The 22800-nt window shown below is 60.3% G+C and overlaps 1 protein-coding gene and 1 long non-coding RNA gene across 29 annotated transcripts in view; one reads left to right on the forward strand and one right to left on the reverse strand.

Moving 5' to 3' along the window:
• Window positions 1–22800, forward strand: part of ABLIM2 (actin binding LIM protein family member 2) — a 96626-nt gene that overhangs the window by 45880 nt on the left and 27946 nt on the right. For 7 of the 28 annotated variants that reach the window (XM_081130933.1, XM_081130953.1, XM_081130934.1 and 4 more), the window contains exons 7-16: window positions 853–940; window positions 3806–3864; window positions 6814–6858; window positions 8481–8558; window positions 9623–9769; window positions 11191–11223; window positions 12765–12885; window positions 15090–15188; window positions 20901–21002; window positions 21450–21503. In XM_081130933.1, coding sequence (XP_080987059.1) covers window positions 853–940; window positions 3806–3864; window positions 6814–6858; window positions 8481–8558; window positions 9623–9769; window positions 11191–11223; window positions 12765–12885; window positions 15090–15188; window positions 20901–21002; window positions 21450–21503 — 826 coding nt within the window. The remainder of the gene's footprint in view (window positions 1–852; window positions 941–3805; window positions 3865–6813; window positions 6859–8480; window positions 8559–9622; window positions 9770–11190; window positions 11224–12764; window positions 12886–15089; window positions 15189–20900; window positions 21003–21449; window positions 21504–22800) is intronic. The other 21 variants (XM_081130955.1, XM_081130935.1, XM_081130945.1 and 18 more) reach the window with 8 other exon arrangements.
• Window positions 19815–21060, reverse strand: LOC308554225. Its single transcript, XR_013998369.1, has 3 exons — window positions 20972–21060; window positions 20102–20240; window positions 19815–20009 (listed from the first exon to the last, which is right to left on the reverse strand). It is a non-coding gene; the product is annotated as an uncharacterized lncRNA (long non-coding RNA).

Consider the following 22800-nt stretch of genomic DNA (forward strand, 5'->3'; position numbering starts at 1 on the left):
CTCAAACTGGACCCCATGGAGCTGGCACTCAGATCAAGGGAGAACTTGCCCAGACCCCCAGACGCCCCAGGAGCCAGCTCTTCGGTGCCTGGGTTCTGTCCCCCGCTGGCTGTACCCCGTCACTGCTTATTCAGGAGTGTGATTCTTGCGCAAATCCGGGACGCGGTTGTTAGACTTCTCTCCACTTTAGAAGGAGTGAACCGTGGGGATCAGCACCCACATTCAGCCGCAGGCTGCAGCCCCCCCACACCCCACAACTGTAGGGTTAAGAAATGGTCACTGTAAAGTAATGCTGAACACAGTATTTTGGAGTGATTTTGGTGGGTTTTTGTGTTTTTGTTTTTGGCACCATGTGGAACTAAGCCAAACCAGCAAATGGAATTTGTTTAGGTTATTTCAGTGTTAAAATTTTAACCTAACAATGGGCTTTAAGAATTATAAACGTCAGAGATGCTAAGTGAGAAAACCGAGCAATGCAAGGATACATAGGAAAACTACTAATCGTTTCTCACCCCTCCTCGCCAGTCCCCCCACCCAAGAGGCGATGCTGGCCTTGCCCCCTCCCGCTTCTCCTCCTCTTGTGCCCCCGGGACACACGAGCGGAGGGACCGGCCCCTCTGCCTCCTGGGGGAGGCTGGCCCGCCAGCCCCTGCGCCGGGGAGCTGCTGACGCCGGCGGGTGGCCGGGCCCCTGCTCCAGGCCCGCCGTGGGCAGAGGCGCTTTCACAGCGCCCGGGGCGCCGCTGGGTCCGGCTCTGTGGGCTCCCTGCCTGCAGCACGCCTGCCGCGTCCCCTGGGCACCGCGGACCACCCGCCGAAGCCGCAGCCGACACCCTGTGCTCTGTCCTCGCAGGCGGGGCAGAAGCACTACCACCCCCTGTGTGCGCTGTGCGTCAGGTGCGGCCGGATGTTCGCCGAGGGCGAGGAGATGTATCTCCAAGGTAAGGGAGGCTGCGGCTGGCCCGGGCCCATCGCACGGGTGGGGGGCACGTTCTCTGGCAGGGTTAGGAAGCCCCAGGATACAGTGGGGAGCTGGGGACTGGCCCGAGCAGGCCTGGGGGACAGTGGATGGTAAAGGGACAGCAGGTGATGGCGGGTCAGCAGGTAGTGGAACAGAGGCGACGCCGGGACAGCAGTGGTGTTGGGAGGCAGTGCCCACCGGACTCGGTGGTGGCCTGGGCATGGGGAGAGGGACTGGGTGCTCCGGGGACCTGCCCCGAGAGGCCCCGGGAGGATGGTGATACCAACACCCACCTCTTTAGCCGCAGTTTCCTTTCAATGGTCTCTCTGTCTCCAGTGGCGGAGGCAGCTGAGCGGGGCCGGGAGACGGGAGAGCCGCACACTGTCCCGCAGACGGGCTGTTTAATGACATCATGGTGCGTCGGCTTGGGCCCGCGTGCCAGACAGGCCTCCCTTTCTGCGGCCAAACCTCCTGGGGTGATGTCAGCTGGGATGGCCTCGTCCCCAGTGTCCCCTCTTGTCCCCTGAGTCTCCGCTGTGGAGCCAGTGAAAGGGGTCCTTTGCCCCCTACGGCAGCGCTGGGCTGTCGGCGGGGAGGGTGCCCCTGCCTGAGGCACCCCCACCACTGTGAATAGCGCTTTCAGTCCCTCCTGACGCCAGGCAGGGTGGTGGGGGACAGCAGCTTGGGGACGCGAGCTTGCCACCACGGGGACCTGGATTCAGGGAACAAAGGTTCTCTTCATGGCTCCGGGCTGAGGCTGGGGCCCCATTTCTAAAGCCATTCCTTCCGTGACTTCCCGCGGGATGTTGGAGCCAGTCCCGTCCCCTCTGACGGCCTCGGATTTCCTGGGGGGCTCGCGGAGGGGTCTGACCCCCTCGAGGGTTTTGAGCTGCAGGCCGCAGGCCCCAGGGGCCCCAGGGCCAGGCGCCTCTCTGTGGGCTCTGCCAGTCGACGTTTCTGTCTCCCTCTCCCTGCCTCTCTGTCTAAATCGCAATAAAAACATATTTAAAAGTAAACGCCCCTGGCTGAGGAAGTCGAGGGCGGGAGAGACGGGCCGCACGTTACTCGGAGATGAGCCGCGGAAGCTGGCAGGAGAGCAGATGCCCACACCCTCCCCCCCGCACGGCAGGGCAGGGCTCAGCCCTCGGTGCTGTATCCTCGGCATTTCATTGTGTGAGGAAATGTTCAGGACGTATTTTTTTTTCTAAAAATATATCTTTTATTGATTTCAGGGAGAGGAAAGGAGAGGGAGAGAGAGAGAGAGAGAAACATCAATGATGAGAGAGTCACTGATCGGCTGCCTCCTGCAGGCCCCCGACTGGGGATCGAGTCCACAACCTGGGCATGTGCCCCGACCGGGAATCGAACCCCGATCGCCTGGATCCTAGGTTGACGCTCAACCGCTGAGCCACGCCCGGCCGGGCTCAGGACATTTTAAAGCCCAAGTCACAGGATTCAAAACTGCCCGAACCACGCACTCCCCGCTCTGTTTAGCGTGTGTATCTCCTGCACGCAGCCCAACCGACAGTGGGCGGAGGTGATAGATGACTTTAATTTTCTTATTTATACTTTGTCAGGTTTCTTTAATTTTTAATAAGGAACACCTATTACCATTGCCATCATAAACAATTTTTAAAATAAATGTTTTATACACACACCTCCCCCCAACCCCCCAAATATCATGGTCTCCCTGGGAGCTCTAGGCTGGTGGGCACATTTGTCCGGGGCGGGGGTGTGTTTGTCAGTAATCAGTTCATTAATCACATGGCCTGGAGGGCTTTGCGAGCAGAGAAGGGTGTCTCTTTCCACACACTTAAGCCCCTACTGTGTGCCAGGCCCTGTGTGGCTTGTTTGGGGATCCGAGAGTGTGATGGACACAGCCCCCAACTTCATGGTGGGTGTGGCACTGGTCGGGCATGAACCCAGACAGGGCCGAGGGCAGGAGATGGGTGGGCAGAGCCGGGTCAGTGGGGAGGGGTCAGGCTGAGGTTCAGGGAGGCCAGGTGCAGGGATGCAAGTGCTCTGGGCCAAAGGATGGGGGGGGTGCGGAAGTGCTGAAATGTGATGATGAAACATGTACCCGGCAGTTCACAAACCCCCTTATGACCCTACTTAATTTTATTAGGACCTCCCCCTGGCCCGCCCAGGTTGGGCTGTTTTGGGCCCTGTTTGCAGGTGGGAGAAATCTGACGCTTCGAATTAGGAAAGAGCAGAGCACCAGACACAGGGGCACTTGGTGGCTGGGTGGTGGCTATTGAAGTGGGTGGCCAAGCGGACGTGGCCGGTGAAGGAACAGGCAGAAGAAGGCTCAGAGACTAAGAGAATTAGTGATGGGGTCAAGCTCAAGTGGGGGGTCTCATGCCTGGCCCCCAGTTCTCAGCCCCATTCCTCACCCCACACCTGAGGTTCCCAGCCGAGGTTCCCCCTTCCCGCCTCCCAGCCAAGAGCCCAAAGCCCTTGTCCCTGAGGCTGGTTCCCACCCCAGCTCCAGCCCAGCTGTGCCCATGGCTGGTCTCGGCTGCTGCCCCCCACAGAGAGGAGCAGGGGCAGGTCACAGGGGCAGCCCCTCTCTCTGCTCTGCCTCTGAACTTGAAGCCCCCCCAGATCCTGAGGGGCCTGTGCAGGCCTCTGCGGGAGCAGTGAGCTCACGGCAGGCTGAATCCCTGTGGTCTGCTTGTCCCAGGCCCAGCACCAGTTCCACACAGAGGTGCCCAGGGGCCCCTCAGATATGGCAGATGAATGGACATCTGTGTGTGAGCCTCCTGCTCCCTCCCCCTGACTCCCCCAAGGCCCCTGTCCCCTGGGAAATGACACTAACCACTCGCTCTTGGGAATCTTTCCCCAGGTTCCTCCATCTGGCACCCGGCGTGTCGACAAGCAGCCAGAACCGAAGACAAGAACAAGGTTGGTGAATTCACTATGTTTTTGGCTGCACCTTCGCCACTTGGGTGTGATTGTCATACGGTTAAAAGGACACTGAGCAGCCTCCACAGGCTGTGGGGCAGGTGGGCGGGGGCCGGGAGGGTTTGGGTGTAAACAGATAGCTCGGGGGGAGAAAGGGCAAGGTGGGCAGGGGGCATCCTAGGGCTCCCTGCCCTGGCCCTCTGACCTGGTCATTTGTTCAGGGGATACTGATGGCTGCATACGTTTGGGGACAACTTTGAAGTTAGTGGGTCACCACCATTTCGGCTCAATTACCAGAACTGTCATCAGAATGACAAGCACTGGGATTTGGGACAGTTGAGAGTGGCCTCCCCACCTCCTCCCTCCCACCTGCTGCCACCTCCCTCTCTGTCTCCTCAGTGCCATCTGCAAAGGCCCTGTGGCCACACATGGCAGCAGTCACAGGCTCTGGGAGTTAGGCCCTGAGCGTCATGGGGGACGTTGCTGTGCCTCCTACAGTGACAGAACTGACGGTCACTGTGTGTTATGTACGTGGCCGGGGCTGCAGTCCGTGGCCGCACCCTGTCACTGTCCCTCACCCTCTCATGTGTCTGACTCTATGTACTGCGTCTGCGCCACCCGGGCCTCAGCAATGAGCTAAGTGGCACCCCCAAAGCCACAGTCCATGACCCTGCAGTGACCCCCGGGGCCTGACCTTTGTCTGTGGACCCCTCTATCCAGGAGGTCAAGCCGAGGCCTGCCACAGGGGCCCTCACACCAAGAGGCCTCCAAACCACATGCATGCCCGGGCATGTGCACAGGGGAGACGGACCGGGGCTGAAAAGGGGGACCAGGACCATAGCAGGCCCACTAAGAACAGATCAGGGCGGCCGGCACCGACTCCTGGGTCCTGGGCCTGGCTGCTGAGCTGGCGCCCGGGCCTGCAGGGTGCCCAGCTCTGCCCGGCTCTGCCCGCAGCTTAGAGGCCGGCTCCGTGCTGAGCGTGGGTGCCCGCCCGGCTGAAGGGAGGCTCTGGCAGGAGGGACAGGAGAGAAGGGAGAGGTCAGTGCCCGGCTGCGCAGCCAGAGTGGCGTCCTGGGGTGTTCCCAGAGAAGCTGTGGGAACATTTCGGGCGGAGGCTGGCAGCCTGAGAGCAGCTGCCCCCTCAGCGCTGTGCCCTGGGCCTGGCAGGGCTCGGTGCCCGCTCCTCTGTGCCCTGGGACAGGATCCAGGCCCCAGTCATGCACTACTTGTCCCTGCTTGTCCCTCGTTTCACCCTCCCCGTGCCCCAGCCCCCCCAGCCCCTCAGAGCCCCTCTGTCTCGCCCAGGAAATGAAGGGTAACGTCTGGGGCATGGACAGGCCAGGGCGGGCTGGGCCGTGAGTGGACGGGGCAGGTCCGAATGATGCTCCCCAGGCACGCAGGTCCCTTGGAGACAGTTCTCCAGCTGGCTGGCTGCTCTGGCCCGGGTGGCAGGAAGAGAGAAAGCCGGTTAATGACCACGAACCAGCCAGTCCCTGCCGGCTCCTGCCAGCCTGGCAGGGTCGGCTCCAGCGGGCTGTCAGCCCCTGAGAAATGCCTCAGAGGTGGCCTGGCCTCGTTAACTCTGCAGAACCGTCCCCCACCACCCCCCCTCGGTCAGGGTGGCACTGTTGTTACCTGATAATCGTATCAGAGCTAACTCGCCTGTCTTGGGGGGTGTTCAGCAGTCTTTTAACCAGTGCCTCTCTGTGCCAGGCCCTGGGGAGCCTGGGACCCCTGGGAGAGAGCTCCTTTCTTGCCTCTGCCAGTCTGTGTGACATTGGGCAACTCGCTAGCCCTCCCTGAGCCTCAGGCCCTCAGCTTTAACATGGAGACGAGTGGGTATCAGCCCCCTGCATGGTGCCGATGAGACTCAACGAGACTCGTGTGTGACCTCATGAGAACCGCCCCAGTGACTGTTGTAGACGGAGCTTTCTAGAGCCAGGCTGAGCCGTGGGGCTGGGGGGCTGAACTGCCCGGCTGCTTCCAATCGCGGGTACACAAGGCCCCGAGAACACGGCTGGCGTTGGGTTCAATTCTGAGGCTCCACTGGGCGAACTGGAGTCAGGGCGGGAAGGATGCGAGAGGGAAGATCCCAGCTCCCGACTCCGGGGAGAATGACCTTCACTCAGCTCCCTTGACATCTGGGCTCAGTGACCAGGGAGGCTCTGCTCCTGTCCCCTCTCCACGGGGCTGGGAACTGGGCACGGAGTGCTGCTGGCCCGGGACCGCCCTCCACGAGCAGAGCGACAGACCCAGGCTGCTGCCCACAGCCCGAGCGTGCCAGGAACGCTCCCTGGGGTGTGCGGCCAGCGCAGGGCCGCTGCTGCTGCACCCAGCTCAGGGCACTTTCTCTGAAAACACCCCGTGTCGGGTTAGGGGCTTCTTGTCACGGGCCCCACTTGACCTGAACTGAAAGTGAGGGTGACCTTGGAGCCCAGCTCCTCTCAGGCTGAATCTCTGAATCCACAGAAACGGAGCCTCGGGGAGTTTCTTCCATTTTCTAGCAGGGGACCGAGATGCAAAGGGTTCTTTCAAATGTATAAAATGTGGGCACACATCATTCGTGGCCAGTAGAATAGACCGCTTGGCCACAGGGACGGGGGGGAAACAGACCCCCTGTGGCCTGCCTCAGAGTAGCGCCATCTCCTTTGCAAACGGCACGTGACGTTACTTCTTACCTGGGGTGCCGAGGACTTGGGGCTGCACTGTGGGTTCAGGCTGAGCTCTACGAGCGGCAGACCCGAGGGGACAGGGAGGCCCGAGGCTATGCCCCATTCAGTACGCGGAGCTGGGTCTAGGAGCCCGGGAAAGCGGGGCAGGCCTCCAGGAGGCGGTGGCCTGAGCTTTTCCTGGAGGATGCCCGGGGTGTGCCGGGGGGTGAGCCAGGCTGAGCAAGCGTGCAGAGGTGAGCAGCAACGTCATGGCCTCTCCCTCTCTCCCTTCTAGATGCAGAAGCAGGTTGGCTCGGGCACCACCCCCTGTGCCTTCCAGGTTTGTGCCTGATGGCTGGTCCTGGTGTTGTCCCGTCCTTGCTGCTGTTGTGCTGAGTGTAGGGGGAGCTGAGTGTCCCCCGATGGGGAGGGGACGGCTCTGCAGCCTGTTAGCGTCCTGGGCTGCCGGTGCCCCGGACTGGGCCTTAAACAGCAGAGACTTACTTCCTCCTGGACCTGGAGGCTAGAAGTCCAAGTCCAAGGTGTGGACAGGGCTGGGTCCTCCCGAGGTCTGTCTCCTTGGCGTTGTGACGGCCGTCTTCTCCCTGTGTCCTCGCAGGGTCATCCCTCTGTGTGTGTCCTAATCTCCCCGTGTCCTCACAGGGTGGCCCCTCTGTCTGTGTCCTAATCCGGTCATTAAATCTGGGCCACCCTAAAGGCCCTATTTTAACTTAATTTGGTCTTTAAAGGCCCATCTCCAAATACAGTCCTGTTCTGGGGGTGAGGACCTCAACATATGAGTTTGGGGGACACACTTCAGCCCATAACCTGGCCCCTCCCAGGCTGCTGGCCCTGCAGTGGGTATGGACCACTGAGGGGCGCTGGACAGAATTGTGGGGGCTGCTTAGGAAGCAAGAGGGGAAGTGGCAGGGCGGTGTGGGGAGGGGGTTTGAGTTCTTGGCTGGGAGGCCCTTCGTGGAGATGGGCTCCATTTAGACGGGGCGAGTGGGAAAGCTGGGTGGGGGTGGCCCGGGCAGGGGTGGGGCTGGGCCAGGGAGTGGAGCCTCCAGGTCGCGCCCTGAAGGTGGGGAAGGACTCAGGTGCTGTGGTTGGGGTGGGGGCCAGAGGACATGTGCACACAGACATGGGGTGGCCCTAACCTGGGGAAAGGAAGAGATGGACAGTCAGGTGACCCTTCACCTTGGGGGCAGCAGGAGATCTGGTCGGGGAGGTGGGAGGGGCAGGACTGGTTCCAAACTGCAGTGGGCACTGGAGAGGCAGGTCCCATGTGTGACGGCCACAGTGAGGCCCGGGGCCAAGGCTGAGGGCTATTGGTGAGACTGGTCAGCAGTCACCTCCAGAGGGCTGTTTTTGAGACATCTCTGGGGTGTGGGACCGAATGCAGGGCTATTGCCAACGGCTGCTGGTGCTGAGGAAGGCGTGGGGCAGGTGCCAGGGGCGGGGTCTCGGGCGTGAGAGGCCAGCTGTGGGGTCAGGCGGAGGCTGGTCTTTAGGGTCCTGAGACCGTCCCACGGTCTGACACCAGAGCCCGGCTGCTAGAAGGAGCTGCCACACGTCCCCGTAATCTGGGTGGAAAATACCTCTGAGGGGCACAGTTCTGGGTGAGAGATGCCTTTGCCGCTGGCACTGAGAATCCTTGGAAAACACGCCGCTTACTTGTCCTCCTGAAAACAGGTCCTTTCTGCTCCACAAAAGCTTGGTGGCTGTCGGCACTGAGAGCTCCTTGCTTGGGTAGCAGTGTCACCCGCTGTCTGTCTGTCTGCTGAGTCTCCCAGTTGTCCGTTCCAGCCTGCCTGTTTATTTTAAGAATTCTCTCTACCTGCCAATGGAGAAAACTACCCGTGAGCCAGCTCTGTTGCTGTGTGACTGTGACAGCCGCCTCTGGGAGGAGCTTCGCGTTGACATGTTCTGTTTCCCATCTCCCGTCCCCTCCTCTCCCAGGAGACCAGAACGTCCTCGGAGAGCATCATCTCTGTGCCTGCGTCCAGCACCTCAGGGTCTCCCAGCCGCGTGATTTACGTGAGTTGGACTCTTTCTATGGCGACTGGGGCGGCGGGGCCTGGAGCCACCACTGAGGGAGCCCTGGGGCCTGGGGTCGTTGCCGAGCCAGCCCGGAGGGCTTGGTGTCCTCGCCAGGCGTTGGTACCGCCGACCCTGCCGGGCGGTTGGTGCAGACTTCAGGATGCTGGCTCGGAGTCTCCCTTCCCCGTGGGTGGAGGTGGACCCGGCCACTCGCCGGGCAGGTGGCGACAGGGGCACAGCCAGGTGCTCACAGCTGCTGTTGATGGTGGAAAAGTGGCATCGCCCCACGCGCAGCGCCGGGCTGGCCTGAATGAAAGTGCCGGGCACACGTGGGGCCAGGCGGGCGGGAGCGCCTCATAGATCTGCGTGTCATACATGTCCCTGGGGAAGCGTGCTAAGGATAATAGATATTACGTATCCCATTTTCGTTAAAGAGAACGTGTGTATGTGTATATGTGTGTATGAGTGTGCATGTGTGTGTGTATGGGGTGTGTACATGGGTATGTATGTTTATGTGTGTATCGTGTATATGCGTATCTGTGTGTTCGCGTGTATTGGTGTGTATAGGCATGTGTGTGTACACGTATGGGTGCACTTGTATTTATAGTACTTGTTTGTATTCACACACAGAGGTGTGTTTGTATGTGTGCGTTCATGTAAGTATGTGTTCTGGTGTGTGCACACGTGTCATGCATTTGCATGTGTGCATGAATGTTGTGTGCACACATAGATGTCTGTATGTATTTTTAGGCCATGGACTGAGTGTCGCTGACTGCTGGGCCCTGTGTCAGGCACGTCACAGGCTGCCGTTCTTTGACCCCTGGAGTGTCCTGTGGGACCATCTCTCCCACTCGGTAGAGAGACAGTGGGGCTCAGAGAAGGCACCTCCTCAGGGCCACGGTGGCTGTTCTGTGGCCAGGCGTCGGGACGCAGCCCACGTGATCATGAGGCGCCCGCCCCCTCAGCCACTTGACCCTCGCTGGGACTGGGGCTCGGACCCGGGCTCTCCCCCACGCTGCCCTCCGGCGCCGGTCTAACTGCGCCCTCCGCGCTCTCGGCAGGCGAAGCTGGGCGATGAGATCCTCGACTACAGAGACCTGGCTGCCCTGCCGAAGAGCAAGGCCATCTACAACATCGACCGGCCCGACATGATCTCCTACTCGCCCTACGTCAGCCACTCGGCGGGGGACAGGCAGAGCTACGGCGAGGTACGGCCCGCGTGTCGCCCGCGGGACCCCCTCCACTCCCCCCTGAGCCGCGTGGGGCCTCGTGCCCCCTGAGGAGTCCCACTGTGCTCGCCCGACGCCCCGGCAGGGTCTGGGCGAGCCCCCCGGGGCAGGGGGCAGGGAGCGCGCCGGCGGTCGGGAAAATGACAGGAGCAGCGAGAGCCCCTCCGTTTTTCCGCAGTTCGGGATGGTTTTCATGATGTGTGGAATGTATGGTTTTCCTTTATCCAGAACATTCGGGCCTGCTCTGCCCTCACCAGCCACGGCCTGTCCCCTGTCCCCTGACTTCCTCAAACTGGAGGAACCCTGGGTGACTTATTGTGCGGTGTCCCCGTGGGCAGCTCCCTTCACCACTGACGGCTCCGCCGTGGCTGCCCTCCTCTGTGCCCGGGGCTCGCCGCTGGTGCACGGTTTTCTTTGGGATTCCTCTGTGACAGACACAAGGGCACCTGCCAGCCGTGAGCCCGAGCGTGTGCCGTTTGTGTGTGTAGGTGGCCGGCAGGAGAGCCCCTTCCTTCCTCTCAGGTCCCCCCCCTCCCATTTGAGTCTCCAGCAAAGGCCCCTTGGGCAGTGGGGCTGGGCCTCGGGGGCGCCGTGCTTGGGGGGTTGGCACGAGTGAGCCCAGCCTGGCCCTGCTGGTGTCCAGGCACCGCTGCAGCCGCAGTGGCTGGGCACAGCTGCGGAGCTCGGGGGCAGGCCAGGGTGGGTGAGGGGGGCACGGCTTTCCTTGCTCCGAGGCCAGCAGGTGCCCCTCCTGCCTGGCTTCTGTACCTGGGGACACACGGGACCCCACAGTCTGGGTGATACGGTCCATGGAGAGAGGCCGGTAGGCGGGGTGGGAGTGGGGTCCGTGCCTGAGCTGGGCGTGGGCTTCCTCATGCCCCGTCTGGTCGGAGCTCTGGTGGAAGCCACAGGAAGGGGGTTGCGGAGGTCAAGTGACTTGGCCACCACCCCCTAGAACAGGTGTCTGTGGGGCAGGCGGTGCTCACCTACTCCAGTGGGGGGCCCTGGCTGGGGAGGCTGGTCATTGCTCCCTAAGGTCCCGGTGCCACCATTGGCAGCGCTGGACCTCCTCTAAGCCCCAAGGCTCAGGAGTCCTGCCTTTCTCAGGCGCCCAGGATGTCACCACCCACAGTCTTCCTTTTGGAAAAACACCTTCTTGGGAGAGTGGGGTGTGGGGTGTAGGGGGGAGCTGGGGGTGGACCCAGATGGGGACAAGCTCCACTGTCCTGGGGGCCTCTTTCTCAGGGTGCCATTAACCATATTTCTCCAAAAAGAAGGTTTGGGAGTCCCGGGGTGGAGGAGGGTCCCGTCGTGTGAGTGTCTGTGCCCGTGTCGTCTCTCCTCACAAGTGGCCCCCTGGGGCCGCGGCGCTAACGGGCTGCTCTGTGTTGTGTCCACAGTCGCCTCAGTTGCTCTCGCCAACACCGACCGAGGTAACTGCCGCCCCAGCCCCCGCTCCCCCACCGGGTTATAAAAATAACCACCTGCCTCCCCAGGAGGGCCCCGGTGGCTCTGTGGCATCTGGGGCCATGGTGCTCAGCGGCTTGGGGTGCCCTGCTCGGCGTTGGTTATTTTTATGATCACATCTCGCCTGCATGCCTCCCTGGTGTGTCTGCCGGCCCTGCAAATGCGGACACCTGGGACACAGCTCCCGAGGCCTGGGTCGTGGCTCCCTTAGAGAAAAACTCCAGGCGCCTGGGGTAGCCCGGGCCCGCCGGCTGTGCTTCCAAGTGGGACATGTGGGAAGTCCTTGCAGATAAACATTCTGGAGGCATTTCTCTCTCAGCAGCATTTATAATTAGCAGCCTGCTTTCCCCCATTTCTCAGAATGAATCAGCGATATAGATAGATAGCTGCCAACCAGGCTCCAGTTGTGTGGGCATCAGACCCTTAGATCCAGGAATTCGACAGCCTAATGGTGCACGGGGCCTGCGAGCTCCATGGCCAGGCAGGACAAGGAGACAGGACACCTGTAGGGTGTAAACCAGCTAACAAGGCCATGCAGAGGATGCCCGGGGACAGAGGCTGGACAGCAGGACTCTAGCTGCCCAGGACAGTGCTGTCCCCGTAGCTGGGACAGTCTGAAGGACCGAGTGCAGCACCTGCATGCAGCCTGGCCTGAGCGGATAGTGGGGGTGGGGTGCACGAGCCAGCGTCAGGGACAGAGGCTCCCCCAGTTTGGCTGAAGCACGAGCCCCAGGAGGCGGCAGGTAAGTTTGGAACGGCATGGGGGCCATCAGCACCGGACCTAGACTCGCCCTGCCCGTCACCACGCTGGCCTCGGGGGCCAGCGCAGCGGCGTCCACCCCAGGGCGGGACACCGGTCCGGGCTGTGTCATGACTCGGGGCTCCGTGCTAAGCCGTGGTGGGTCTAGCAGCCTGCTCTTCCCGTGCACCGTGTGCCACGCCATCTCATGCCACCTGCCGCCTACTCTGACTGCTGCAGACGGCTGCTCGCCCCGCTTGAATGGAGTCTGCATTGTCAGTGCCTGGGGTCTGACTCACCTGGGCTTCCAGGCCTGGAGGGGCGCCTTCCCACCTCCCACGCCCGGGGGCCCCTTCAAGGCTGGGGAGAGTACAGAGTCTCAGTGGTTCTCAGATGGTGTTCCAAGGAGCCTTGGGTTCTGGGAAGGGTTGGACAGGAGGGGGCTGAAGGGTGTAGGAGGAGCAGGTGCCTCCAGCACCGTAGTGGGCGCCTTGGCCACAGGAGGGGCTGTTGGAGGGGTGGGGTGGACCCCGCCCTCTGGTATCTGGTGGGCACAGGCACCATGCTCAGGCCTGCAGGAGTTTCAGCACCAAGGCCGGACCCCCACCTGGCTCTTCACCTGTGGCCGCAGGTGCAGGGTTCACCTTGGGGCCGTGCTGAGTCAGGCTCTTAGGTCAGGAACGTGAACGCCGGGTGGAGAGTGGGTGGGTGGGAGAGGGATAGGCTGTGCTCTGGCCCCTGTGCTCACCAGGCTGTCTTTCCTCCCAGGGGGACCAGGACGACCGCTCCTACAAGCAGTGTCGGACCTCCAGCCCAAGCTCCACTGGGTCTGTCAGCCTTGGGCGTTACACCCCGACCTCACGGTCGCCCCAGCACTACAGCCGGCCAGGTACTTGGCCCCATGGCTTCTTGTACCCTTAGTGAAGTGGCATTTCTTGTTACCTTTTCTGTTATGAATTCGTCTCGTACACACAACTGGAGGAATGACAGGCAGGTGTGGGGTTGACCAGGGGTGATGGAGAACCCGTCCACTTAGTGACACAGGAAAAAGCCTTGTCGCGTCCAGGTGGGGAGGGTGACCGCAGAGGCATCTGGCCTCCCTGTTGGGGAGAGGACCTGTGCTGTGAAACACGCAAGGCAGAACTGAGCATTTAAAACCTAATAGAATTAATGTTTTAGTAGAGCAGACGTCAGGAAATAAAATCGCAAAGATGGAAGGACACCAGAGTCAGTTCGTTCTGAGCTCACGTGGGTCTGGGAAGGTTTGAGGTATGAAAGCAAAATCAGTGGCCAGAAAATAGAGTCAATATCCATTGACACTTCACCCGTAGCTGGGTCTGTGGCCCCAAGGACAGCAGTCCTATGGAAGAGTTGGCAAGAGGCCTCTGCCAGGCTGCTCCGAGCAGGGAGAGACCCCGTGGGCAGTTCCCTTTACCCCGCCCTACCCCACCCCATCCCTGCCTGATGCTGTCCTTAGCTTCTAGAACTCTTCATCGCCCTCAGCCTGTCCAAGCTACAGGGCCGCTCCACACACAAAAAGGACCCTGCCTTTCTGAGGGATTTTTTTCCATACCCCTCCCTCCGTGGCCAGCTGTTGCATGATGCCATTTCCACATCCATGGGCTACAGCTCTTATTTTTCACAGCCTCTGTGGGAAAATCAAAGCTCATTCATTTGCAAACTTATTTTCATTGGCTCCCTGCAATGTGCCTGGTACATCCCACTCAGTAAGAGAGGTTTGGAAAGTGGATAAATGAATGAGTAAATGAATGAATGAATGAGTGAAGTGACTGAGTGTGTAAATGAGTGAGTGAATGAGTGAGTGTGTGAATGAGTGAGTGAGTGTGTGAATGAGTGAGTGAGTGTGTGAATGAGTGAGTGAGTGTGTGAATGAATGAGTGTGTGAATGAGTGAGTGATTGTGTGAATGAGTGAGTGAGTGAGTGAGTGAGTGAATGAGTGAGTGAATCAATGAGTGAGTGAGTGAATGAGTGAGTGAGTGAATGAGTGAGTGAGTGAATGAGTGAGTGAATGAGTGAGTGAGTGAATGAGTGAGTGAGTGAGTGAATGAGTGAGTGAGTGAATGAGTGAGTGAGTGAATGAGTGAGTGAGTGAGTGAGTGTGTGAATGAATGAGTGAGTGAGTGAATGAGTGAGTGAATGAGTGAGTGAATGAGTGAGTGAGTGATTGTGTGAATGAGTGAGTGAGTGAGTGAGTGAATGAGTGAGTGAATGAGTGAGTGAGTGAGTGAGTGAATGAGTGAGTGAACGAGTGAGTGAGTGAGTGAGTGAGTGAATGAGTGAGTGAGTGAGTGAGTGAGTGAGTGAATGAGTGAGTGAACGAGTGAGTGAGTGAGTGAGTGAGTGAATGAGTGAGTGAGTGAGTGAATGAGTGAGTGAATGAGTGAGTGAGTGAATGAGTGAGTGAATGAGTGAATGAGTGAGTGAGTGAGTGAGTGAGTGAATGAGTGAGTGAGTGAATGAGTGAGTGAATGAGTGAGTGAATGAGTGAATGAGTGAATGAGTGAGTGAGTGAGTGAGTGAATGAGTGAGTGAATGAATGAATTAATGAGTGTAAGTGAATGAGTGAGTGAGTGAGCAAGTGAATGAATGAGTGTGTGAGTGAGTGAGCAGGCAAGTAAGTGAGTCGGGGAGTGAAGAGCAGTTGGGCTCTCTGAGGGCCCCTCCGCTGACCCCTGAGCACCATACTTTGGGTTACCAGTCGGGTGGTAACCCCAGAGAGCCAAGACCTGCATCTCGGCTGGCGAGGCCTTGGGATTGTCAGGTGACCGTCTGCGCAAACGCCAGCCTAGCCAGCTGCTCTCCACCTGTGTCCTTGATCCCAAGGAGCCCCCAGGTGGGGCAACAGGCAGGGCTCAGGGGGCCAGCAACTCCCGTCCCCCAGAGAGCAGGGCTTCCTCACTCCGAGCCTGGAGCAGACCGGTGGAAAGTGTATTTGGTGGCTCCCTTCAAAAGGTCTGCATTCTTGGAGAGAGGAAGCAAAAATGTTCCTAGCAGGTGGGGCCTAGGAATATTTTGTGGCTCTGTGGCCAGCATGCCATGCGGACTCTGACTTGCTCTCTGTTGCCCTGCAGCTGGTACTGTGAGTGTTGGTACCAGTAGCTGCCTGTCCCTGTCCCAACACCCAAGCCCTACCTCCGTGTTCAGACATCATTACATCCCCTACTTCCGAGGTAAGGCGCGCAGTGCTGCGGGCTGTGGGTGCTGGCCAGGCGTTTGCCACACGTGTGTGTCCGTGTCCGTGTCGCCGCATGGCTTCCCTGAGCCCCATGTTTCACGCCTGTGCTCCACGCTGTGTGTCTCGTGAGTCCAGCTTTGTGTCTGTTGCGTGTGAATGTTCCTGGGAGGACAACGTAGGTACCTCATTATGTGAAGGAGTGAGCGGTGAGGAGTGGGGTGGAAAGCTGCAGGGAGAGATTAGGACCTCTCCGTCACTTGCCCTTGGACCTCTGTCATCTCATTTCATTTCCCACCTGTCAGCTCTGTGGTGCCCAGGGACTGCTAGCCACGGATATCAGGACCAAAGGCTAAGGCCTGGAGAGGGCAGTGACTGGTCCACACCGAGTGGACCACAGGGTGGCCTGGGCAGGACGCACACCCTGTGTGGCTCCAACTCTTGCCTCCTCCCAGGGTGCAGACCTGCCCACTGTCCACGTCCCTACATGGAGGTGTGTACATGAATCCCACTAGGACAATGGCTGAGCTCCTATGTTTCCATATGCTGTGGACTGAACTGTGTCCCCCAAAATTCATATGTTGAAGCCCTAACTGCCATTTTGACTGCCTTCAGAAAAGGGGCTTTGGGAGGTTATTGGGATCACATGAGGTCATAAAGGTGGGACCACAGTCCCGTAGGATTGATGGCCATATAGGCAGAGGAAAGATACCAGGAGATCTCTGAGTCACTCTACACGTGCTCAGAGGAAAGGCCATGTGAGACAGAGTGGCTGTCCACAGCCAGGAAGGGAACTCTCACCTGACACCGCATCCTGCCAGCCTTCCAGCCTCTAGAACTGTGAGGGGTAAGTGTCGGTTGCCTAAGCCCCCCAGTCTGTGGTGTTTGTTACCCAGCTGTAGCTGACTGATACGCCACAGAGACTTTGGGCATGAGCGGAAGCAGCGGTGATGTTCTGGCTGATTCCCCGAGAGACAGAGTGAAGTTCCCGTTCCCCACAGCTGCTAGGATGTCTCAGGAGGAACCTTCTGTCCCAAGGGGACCAGGAGGCAGGCGGGCTCAGCCGATTACTCCGTCATCTGATGGTCATCAGACGGGCTCCTTGGTTCTCTTAGATGCATCATCATTACTGGCTTTTTGTGGCCTCACTGGGTCTACTGAGAAGGGAACCCCTGATCCTGGGGACCACTGTCCCCCTTGTGCACCTGTCCCTGCCACTCGTGGTCTTTGCTGGACATACTGACCCTCTTGAGAAGTAGCAAAGCCCCAAATGGCACATTTTGTGAGTGGGACAGCAGTGGCAGGACCCGCTGTACATACGTGGGCATGCGAGTGTATGGTCTTCCCCGGAGGTGGACAGAGACTCGCCATGAACCATCGAGCTGTTCCTTTGCCCGATGTCAGAGGCCCCACCTGCAGCTTCCCTCCGCCTGGCAATGCCCTTCTGTGCGTGGGGCTGTTCCAGCTGGGGCCACGGGACTCTTGCTGTCCTGGCTGCTCTAGCCTAGCTCCCCGGTGGCCCGTGTGAGCTGCACTGACTGCCTGGGAAGCCCTCTGTCCTGCTGGGGCCACCCCTCCTCTGCCCCTCTCTGAGTCTCCACCCTCGAGTTCTTACCACTCCAGGGTGAGGAAAGGCCAGGATGGGGCTTTGGCCAAGGGCAGCCCCATGGGCAGTGGCCCTGCCTGCAGTACCCCATCCACAGCCACGTGAGAGGGGGCTGGGGAAGGAGGCAGAGAGAGAGACAGCCCACTCTCCTTGGCGGGAGCAGCAGGGCCTCCTGCCACCCCTGGGGGGAAAGCCCTGTCCCCCGCCGCCCACCAAAATTCGGTTTGGAAACTGTCTGCATTATAGCTCATTTGAGGGCATCCCGGGGCAGAGGGCCCAGTGCCCGTGGGCACAGGCACTGGCCCCCTATGGTCCTGTTGACTTTGATGCTGGTCTCTGCCTGACTCCCTCCTGGCCATTCAGGCCACGGGTTCCCTTTGTTCAGGAATCAGATGAAGCCCCACTCTCCTGTCTGCTGCAGGATGTGGGAGAGCCCAGCCCTCGTGGTTCTGTCCCCTGCCAGACTTCCAGGGCTGGCCGTGACTTCGGGAGTGCCCGGCCTCTTTCCAGAACTCACCCTGGAGGAGACTGAGGCTCAGAGAAATGGCGCTGCCCCCAGATCCCAGAGCTCCATGGGGCAGAGCCCATAGCTGGGCCCTCATTCCAGGGTCATGTCCACTGCGGGTCCTGGACCCCCTTTGAGGCCACAGCCAAGGACCCAGTCCTCTTCTCCGTGGCACCTCTCATTCAGTCCATGGGCTCCGGTGCATCCCAGCCTGTGGGGGCTCTGGTAGCCAGCTGTGCCCAGGGCGCCCGCCTCCGCCCCAGCTGTGCCCAGGGCACCCGCCTCCACCCCAGCTGCGCCCAGGGTGCCCGCCTCCACCCCACTCTTGGGGAAGCCTCCTCAGGCGTGGCTGTGCTCAGCGACTCCCTCCCTAAGAGGACGGTGTGGCCTGGCGGAGAAAAGAGCCATACAGTGGAGAAACCTGGCTGCCACCACACCCTCGGGCAGGGGACCTGGGTCCACATCACAGTGACGGGTCATGGGACGTCATGTGCCCTTGATCCAATGGGGAGAGAGGCCACTTCTCTGTGGTCTTCCTCCCGAGAACCACGACCTCCGTCTAATCTGATAAAAACATCAGACAAGCCCCAACTGCGGGACATTTAACAGGACACCTGACGGGACTTCTCAGAACGGCCAAGGTCGTGAAGAACAGGAGAGTCTAAGGAACTGCCACGGTCAGAGGGGCCCGAGGAGATGTGACGGCTGGATGTACAGTGGTGTCCTGGGGGGCCCTGGGACAGAAAGAGATCGTTAGATAAAAACGGGTGAACCCCGAGTAAATGTGGCGTTTGCGTACCCGCTGCGGTGATACGCGTGGTAACAGAGTAACTGCGGGGGCCCGGGGTGCACATCGCAGGAACTCTCTGTACCGCCCAGAATGCTCTAAAATAAGTCACTGGCTTAAGCTAAAAGAAGACGGTGGCTTTTCGAAGGCTGGGGCTCCATGTCCGCCAGCAGGCATGCTCCCGGCATCTCTACCTTCTCGCGGGAGGACCGTCCCCAGCAGGTGTCAGAATCTGCCTCGGTCCTGAGCCACCTCCAGCAGAAGCCACGGGCCTCGTCGGAAGGGACTCCATGCCTTCCCCAGGTCACCACAGCCAGGATCCTCTGGTTTTCTCATATCCGCAGTGACGTCAGCAGTGTGGGACTTTTACCGCTAAGGCCTGTGGAAGAAGCTGGTCCCAGAGCAGTAGCCAGAGCCTCACCAGGATCCCGTCCCTCCCCTAGAGTGTGGCTACGGTGACATGTGCCCCACGGTGGATGTTCTCAGAGCTGGCGTGGGCGTGGCGCTCCAAGTGGCCTGGGCAGGGTCAGCGTGAGCGGTCAGCGTTTTATTACCATGAGGCAACACAGTGAACAGGCAGGGGAGGGGATGGTCAGCAGTGGGCTGTGTCCCCCAAGAAGGCCTTGCCCCTGAGCCTTGACCCAGGAGAGGTCTGGACACGTGGGGAGGGCTGGAAAGAGGGTTCCAGGGAAGTATGTGGGGAGGAGGGCAGGCGAGGAGGAAAGGAAGTGAGCAGAGGCGTCTTGGGCTGGGACCAAGATCGTGAGTGTGATGACTATGTAGGAGCCCCTCGAGGGCAGGTGGGAGGTGGGCGTCATGGACCAGTGGGGCCACCATGTCTGTGTCCTCAGCTGCCTCTGGGTCTGGGCCCCCGGAGCACCTGGTGGAAGCTGGGACCTCCTTAGGTAAATGTGCACACAGAATCGTGCTGTGACCTAGGAGGACACTGCACTGGGGGCCTGGGGGCTGGGGGACAGGAGACCTGTGACATGTTAGAGGCTGTGGCCTGGGCAGGATGGTGGATGAGGGCCTATGAATTCTAGGCAGGGAGAAACGAGCCCTTTGAGGCCTCCCAGATTCCACAGGCTGTGCCAAGAGCACACCCAGCTCGGTGAGGACACCCCGGGGAGTTGCCCTCACTGCTCTAGAGTCCGAGCAGGTGAGATTGGTAAAGCCCTTGGGAATGGGTGAGCCACGGCCACAGTTGTAGGGCATCGGGTGTCGTCTCCCCGGGTGCTCGGCACGGGCTGGAGACCCCTGCTCCCCCCCAGCGGTGCAGGAGCCCAGACCGGCAGGAAGCTCTGGGAGGCTCCCTGCTGTGCTGGGGGGCGGCAGCCCTGAAGGGGGGTGGACAGTCGTCTACCCAAAGTCCCATCAGCGCCTACAGGTGACATTGGCACCCAGGCACAGGAAGATGCTCGAAGCTGGTCAGCAGCCCCCTTTGTGGTCTCAGCCTGGAGTGGGAGGCTCTGGGTGTGGCCTGCTGGAGCCCCCTGGGCCCCAGCCCCCCCATCCAGGCAGGAGCTCTCCCTGAGCCGGCCCCTTCCTTGGCAGCCGCTATACGGTCCCTGGCCGGCCACCTCCAGGTCCACACAGTGCCGCCTGCCGTTAAAGCGTGGCCTCGTCACCTCGGGGTGCCGCGGCTTCGAACATCTGTAGCTGCTCAAAGCCAGGGGGTGTCTGGAGTCACAGTGGCCCTGCCCTGTGCCACGATGCCATCGGGTGTGGTGGCGGGTGTCCTGAGGCCAATGGGAGAGGTCGCACGTTGTCCCCTATGAGTGTCTTCCGAAATGAGCCTCACCTTGCCATCCACGGTGTCTGATGCCATTGCGTTCTGTGTATTACGTCATTCCTCAAACATGGGTGTGGGGGGCTCTCCTGGGGACCTCGGCCGTCCACGTCTGTGACTTGATAATCCAACCTGGTTCGCAAAACAGAAATTACAAATCCAGATGGGAGGAGGGATCAGAGCCAGAATCGGGATTCTTTCCGTTTAATTTGCCAGAAACTCACTTTGGAACGTGGCGGCTGATGGATGCCGGCTTCGGCTCGTTCCGGCCGTAGCTAGTGAATTTCCACCCCGCGGCTCTGAGGACGGACTCTGATGAAGTCCAGCACTTTAATCCTTTGTCACTGCTAACGTGTGGCTTCTCTAAAGAAAGCAACATCTTTTTACACAAAGATACTCAGGCCCGGCCGGGCCTGGCTCAGCAGCTGAGCATAGACCTAGGATCCAGGAGATCAGGGTTCGATTCCCGGCCAGGGCACATGCCCGGGTTTGGGCTCGATCCCCAGCAGGGGGCGTGCAGGAGGCAGCCGATCTGTGACTCTCATCGTTGATGTTTCTCTCTCTCTCGCTCTCCCTCCCTCTCTCTGAAATCAATAAAGATATATTTTTTCAAAAAGAAAAGAAAATGTCTTTATTGGTTGCTAAATTGCTATTTTAAAAGAAAAAGAAAGATACTTAGGAAGGGGGTCCCTTTGCGCAGAGCAGCACCCCGAGGAGAGCGGGGCCCTGCCTAGCCGCCCGGCCAGCCTTCCTGCTAACTAGACGCCCACTGGCTGGCTCTCAGCCCTCGAGCCACTGTCCCTTCGCCACGGGGCCAGTGGAGGGGGGACGCGAGGTTGGATTAACAAGTTGGGGGCTCACTGTGGAAACGTCGGTGGGGGCCGCGCTCCCTCCCCCGGGCAGGGGCTGGGTGGCCCGGCGGGCAGGGGCACGGGGCTCACGGGGGATGAGCTTCGGCGCTTGAAATACTCTGCTTTGCTTCCCTCCCCCGCCTGCCTGCTGCCTCTGCTCTTCGGCCTGGAGGCAGTGAAAGCGGCCGGAGCACCCCCAGCCTCTCGGTGCTGTCCGATAGCAAGCCTCCCCCACCCACCTACCAGCAGGCTCCTCGCCATTTCCATGTCCCAGGTAGGCACGACGCGCCCGGGCCTGCCTCGCCTCCGCGGGCGCTGGGTGATCCCCAGGCCCCTTCCCCCCACCAATTCTGAGATGCTTTAAAAAATCAGCAAATGGGTTTGCACAGCCCCAAGTTTCCTGTTTCTCCTAAAGGCCCACAAACAACAGGGAGACTCTCCGCCCTCCTGGGATTGGGCTGGAGAGAAGCGGCTGCCTGGGCCCGTGGGGGGCCCCGCGTCTCTGGCGGCCACCCGCTCCCTCTGCCCCTTCCCGTGGGGGGTGGGACGCCCGGGCTGGCTGGGGTTCGGGTGTCAGCTGTCCGTGGGGACCCGGGTCCCCTCTGGAGGTTCTGAGTCAGTGACTGGCGGGTGCTGACGAGAAATCGGTAGGTGGAAGCATCACTGGTTGCTCGCTGACCCTGCTTTCTCTCCTTTTTCTCTTTTCTCTCTTCTTTCCCAGACACTGGCGTCAAAGATAACATCTATAGGAAACCCCCCATCTACAAACAGCATGGTACAGTCGGTCTCTCCGCGCCTGCCCCCGCATGCCTGCCTGTCTGTCCCTGTGCTCTGGGCCCTTGCTCTGGTTGCGTGGATGCCTGATGGGGCCCCCACCCCACAGAGGCCGGGCAGCCTGAATATTAAAGGCAAATTCACCGCGGGCCCCGGAGGAGGGGCCTCTCCGTAAAGTCCGGTGAAGGGAGGTCTGAGCAAGGGCCCCTCTGTGTGCTGGAAACCTGAGGCCGATGCACGTCGGCCGGGCTCGGGGTGGGCGTCAGGCTGAGAGCTGGATCCGGTGGCTTGAGTTTGCTACTTGGAGAGAAGCAGCCAGACTAACCGCAGCCAAGGTGGCGAGGGACAGAGGTGGCGAGGGACAGAGGCGGCATCTGGGGCCCTAGCCTGAGCCCGCCCCGCCTGTGGGAAACAGAACAAAGCAGGGTCGGTCGGTCATCCCCGCGTGGGAGCTTAGGGCCTGCGCTGTGAGCATTGCTGATGAGCGATGGGCGGCTGAGCCTCCGTGAGAGGGACGTCGCGCGTCAGCAGGTAGGGGCTGGAGGTGTTTAATGGCGACAGTGTCCTCTGGCCCCCGGCCTCCCTCTCCGAGGTGACCACCCACTGCCCCTCCACCTGAGCCTGCTGGGGCAGGTGCACAGGGAGCAGGTGGCTGGGCTGTGGAGCAGGAGGCAGGAGGCAGGAGGCTCAATGTGTCCCTCTGTCTTTGCGGAATTTCTGGGGGACTTGGGGCATCGCCCTTCTGAGCCTCTGTTTCCTCATCTGCAAAATGGGATGTCCCCCTCCATCCTGCCCTCTCCACAGGCTGCTTGTGGTGGTGTAATGAGCGTGGACACGCCCCAAACACTGAAGGGCTGTGCGCCTGTGGGGGGTTGTTACCAAGTCGCCAGGGAGATGGGCAGGGGAGTCCCTGCACCTGAAGTTCTTGCTCAGGCGCGGCCAGGACACAGCCACGTCCCGCCCTGACACCCGGCCGGGTCCTCCCGGTGGAGCCTGGCGCACGCGTGCTCTCTGGCTCCCCAGCAGGCCTGTGTTTCATGCAAACACGTGTTTCGTGTTCCCCTGGACGGCAGCCGGCCCCGTGCTTGGTGTGTTTTTCTCTTCCCAGGAAAAGGGTTTCCGGGGGGCGGTGACAGTTACCGTTGCCTCCCAGCCAGGGAAGCTCAGAGCCCAGATCTTCCCGGGGGTCAGCGGGACGGGCCCCTGCGTGTGCATGTGGGGAAACTGAGGCCCAGCTGAGGGAGCGCAGTCCTCCCATCATGCCGCCCGTGGTCTCGACCTGGAAGCGGGGTCGCTAA

Source organism: Miniopterus schreibersii (assembly GCF_964146895.1).
Source record: "Miniopterus schreibersii genome assembly, chromosome: 1".
Classification (NCBI taxonomy): domain Eukaryota; kingdom Metazoa; phylum Chordata; class Mammalia; order Chiroptera; family Miniopteridae; genus Miniopterus; species Miniopterus schreibersii.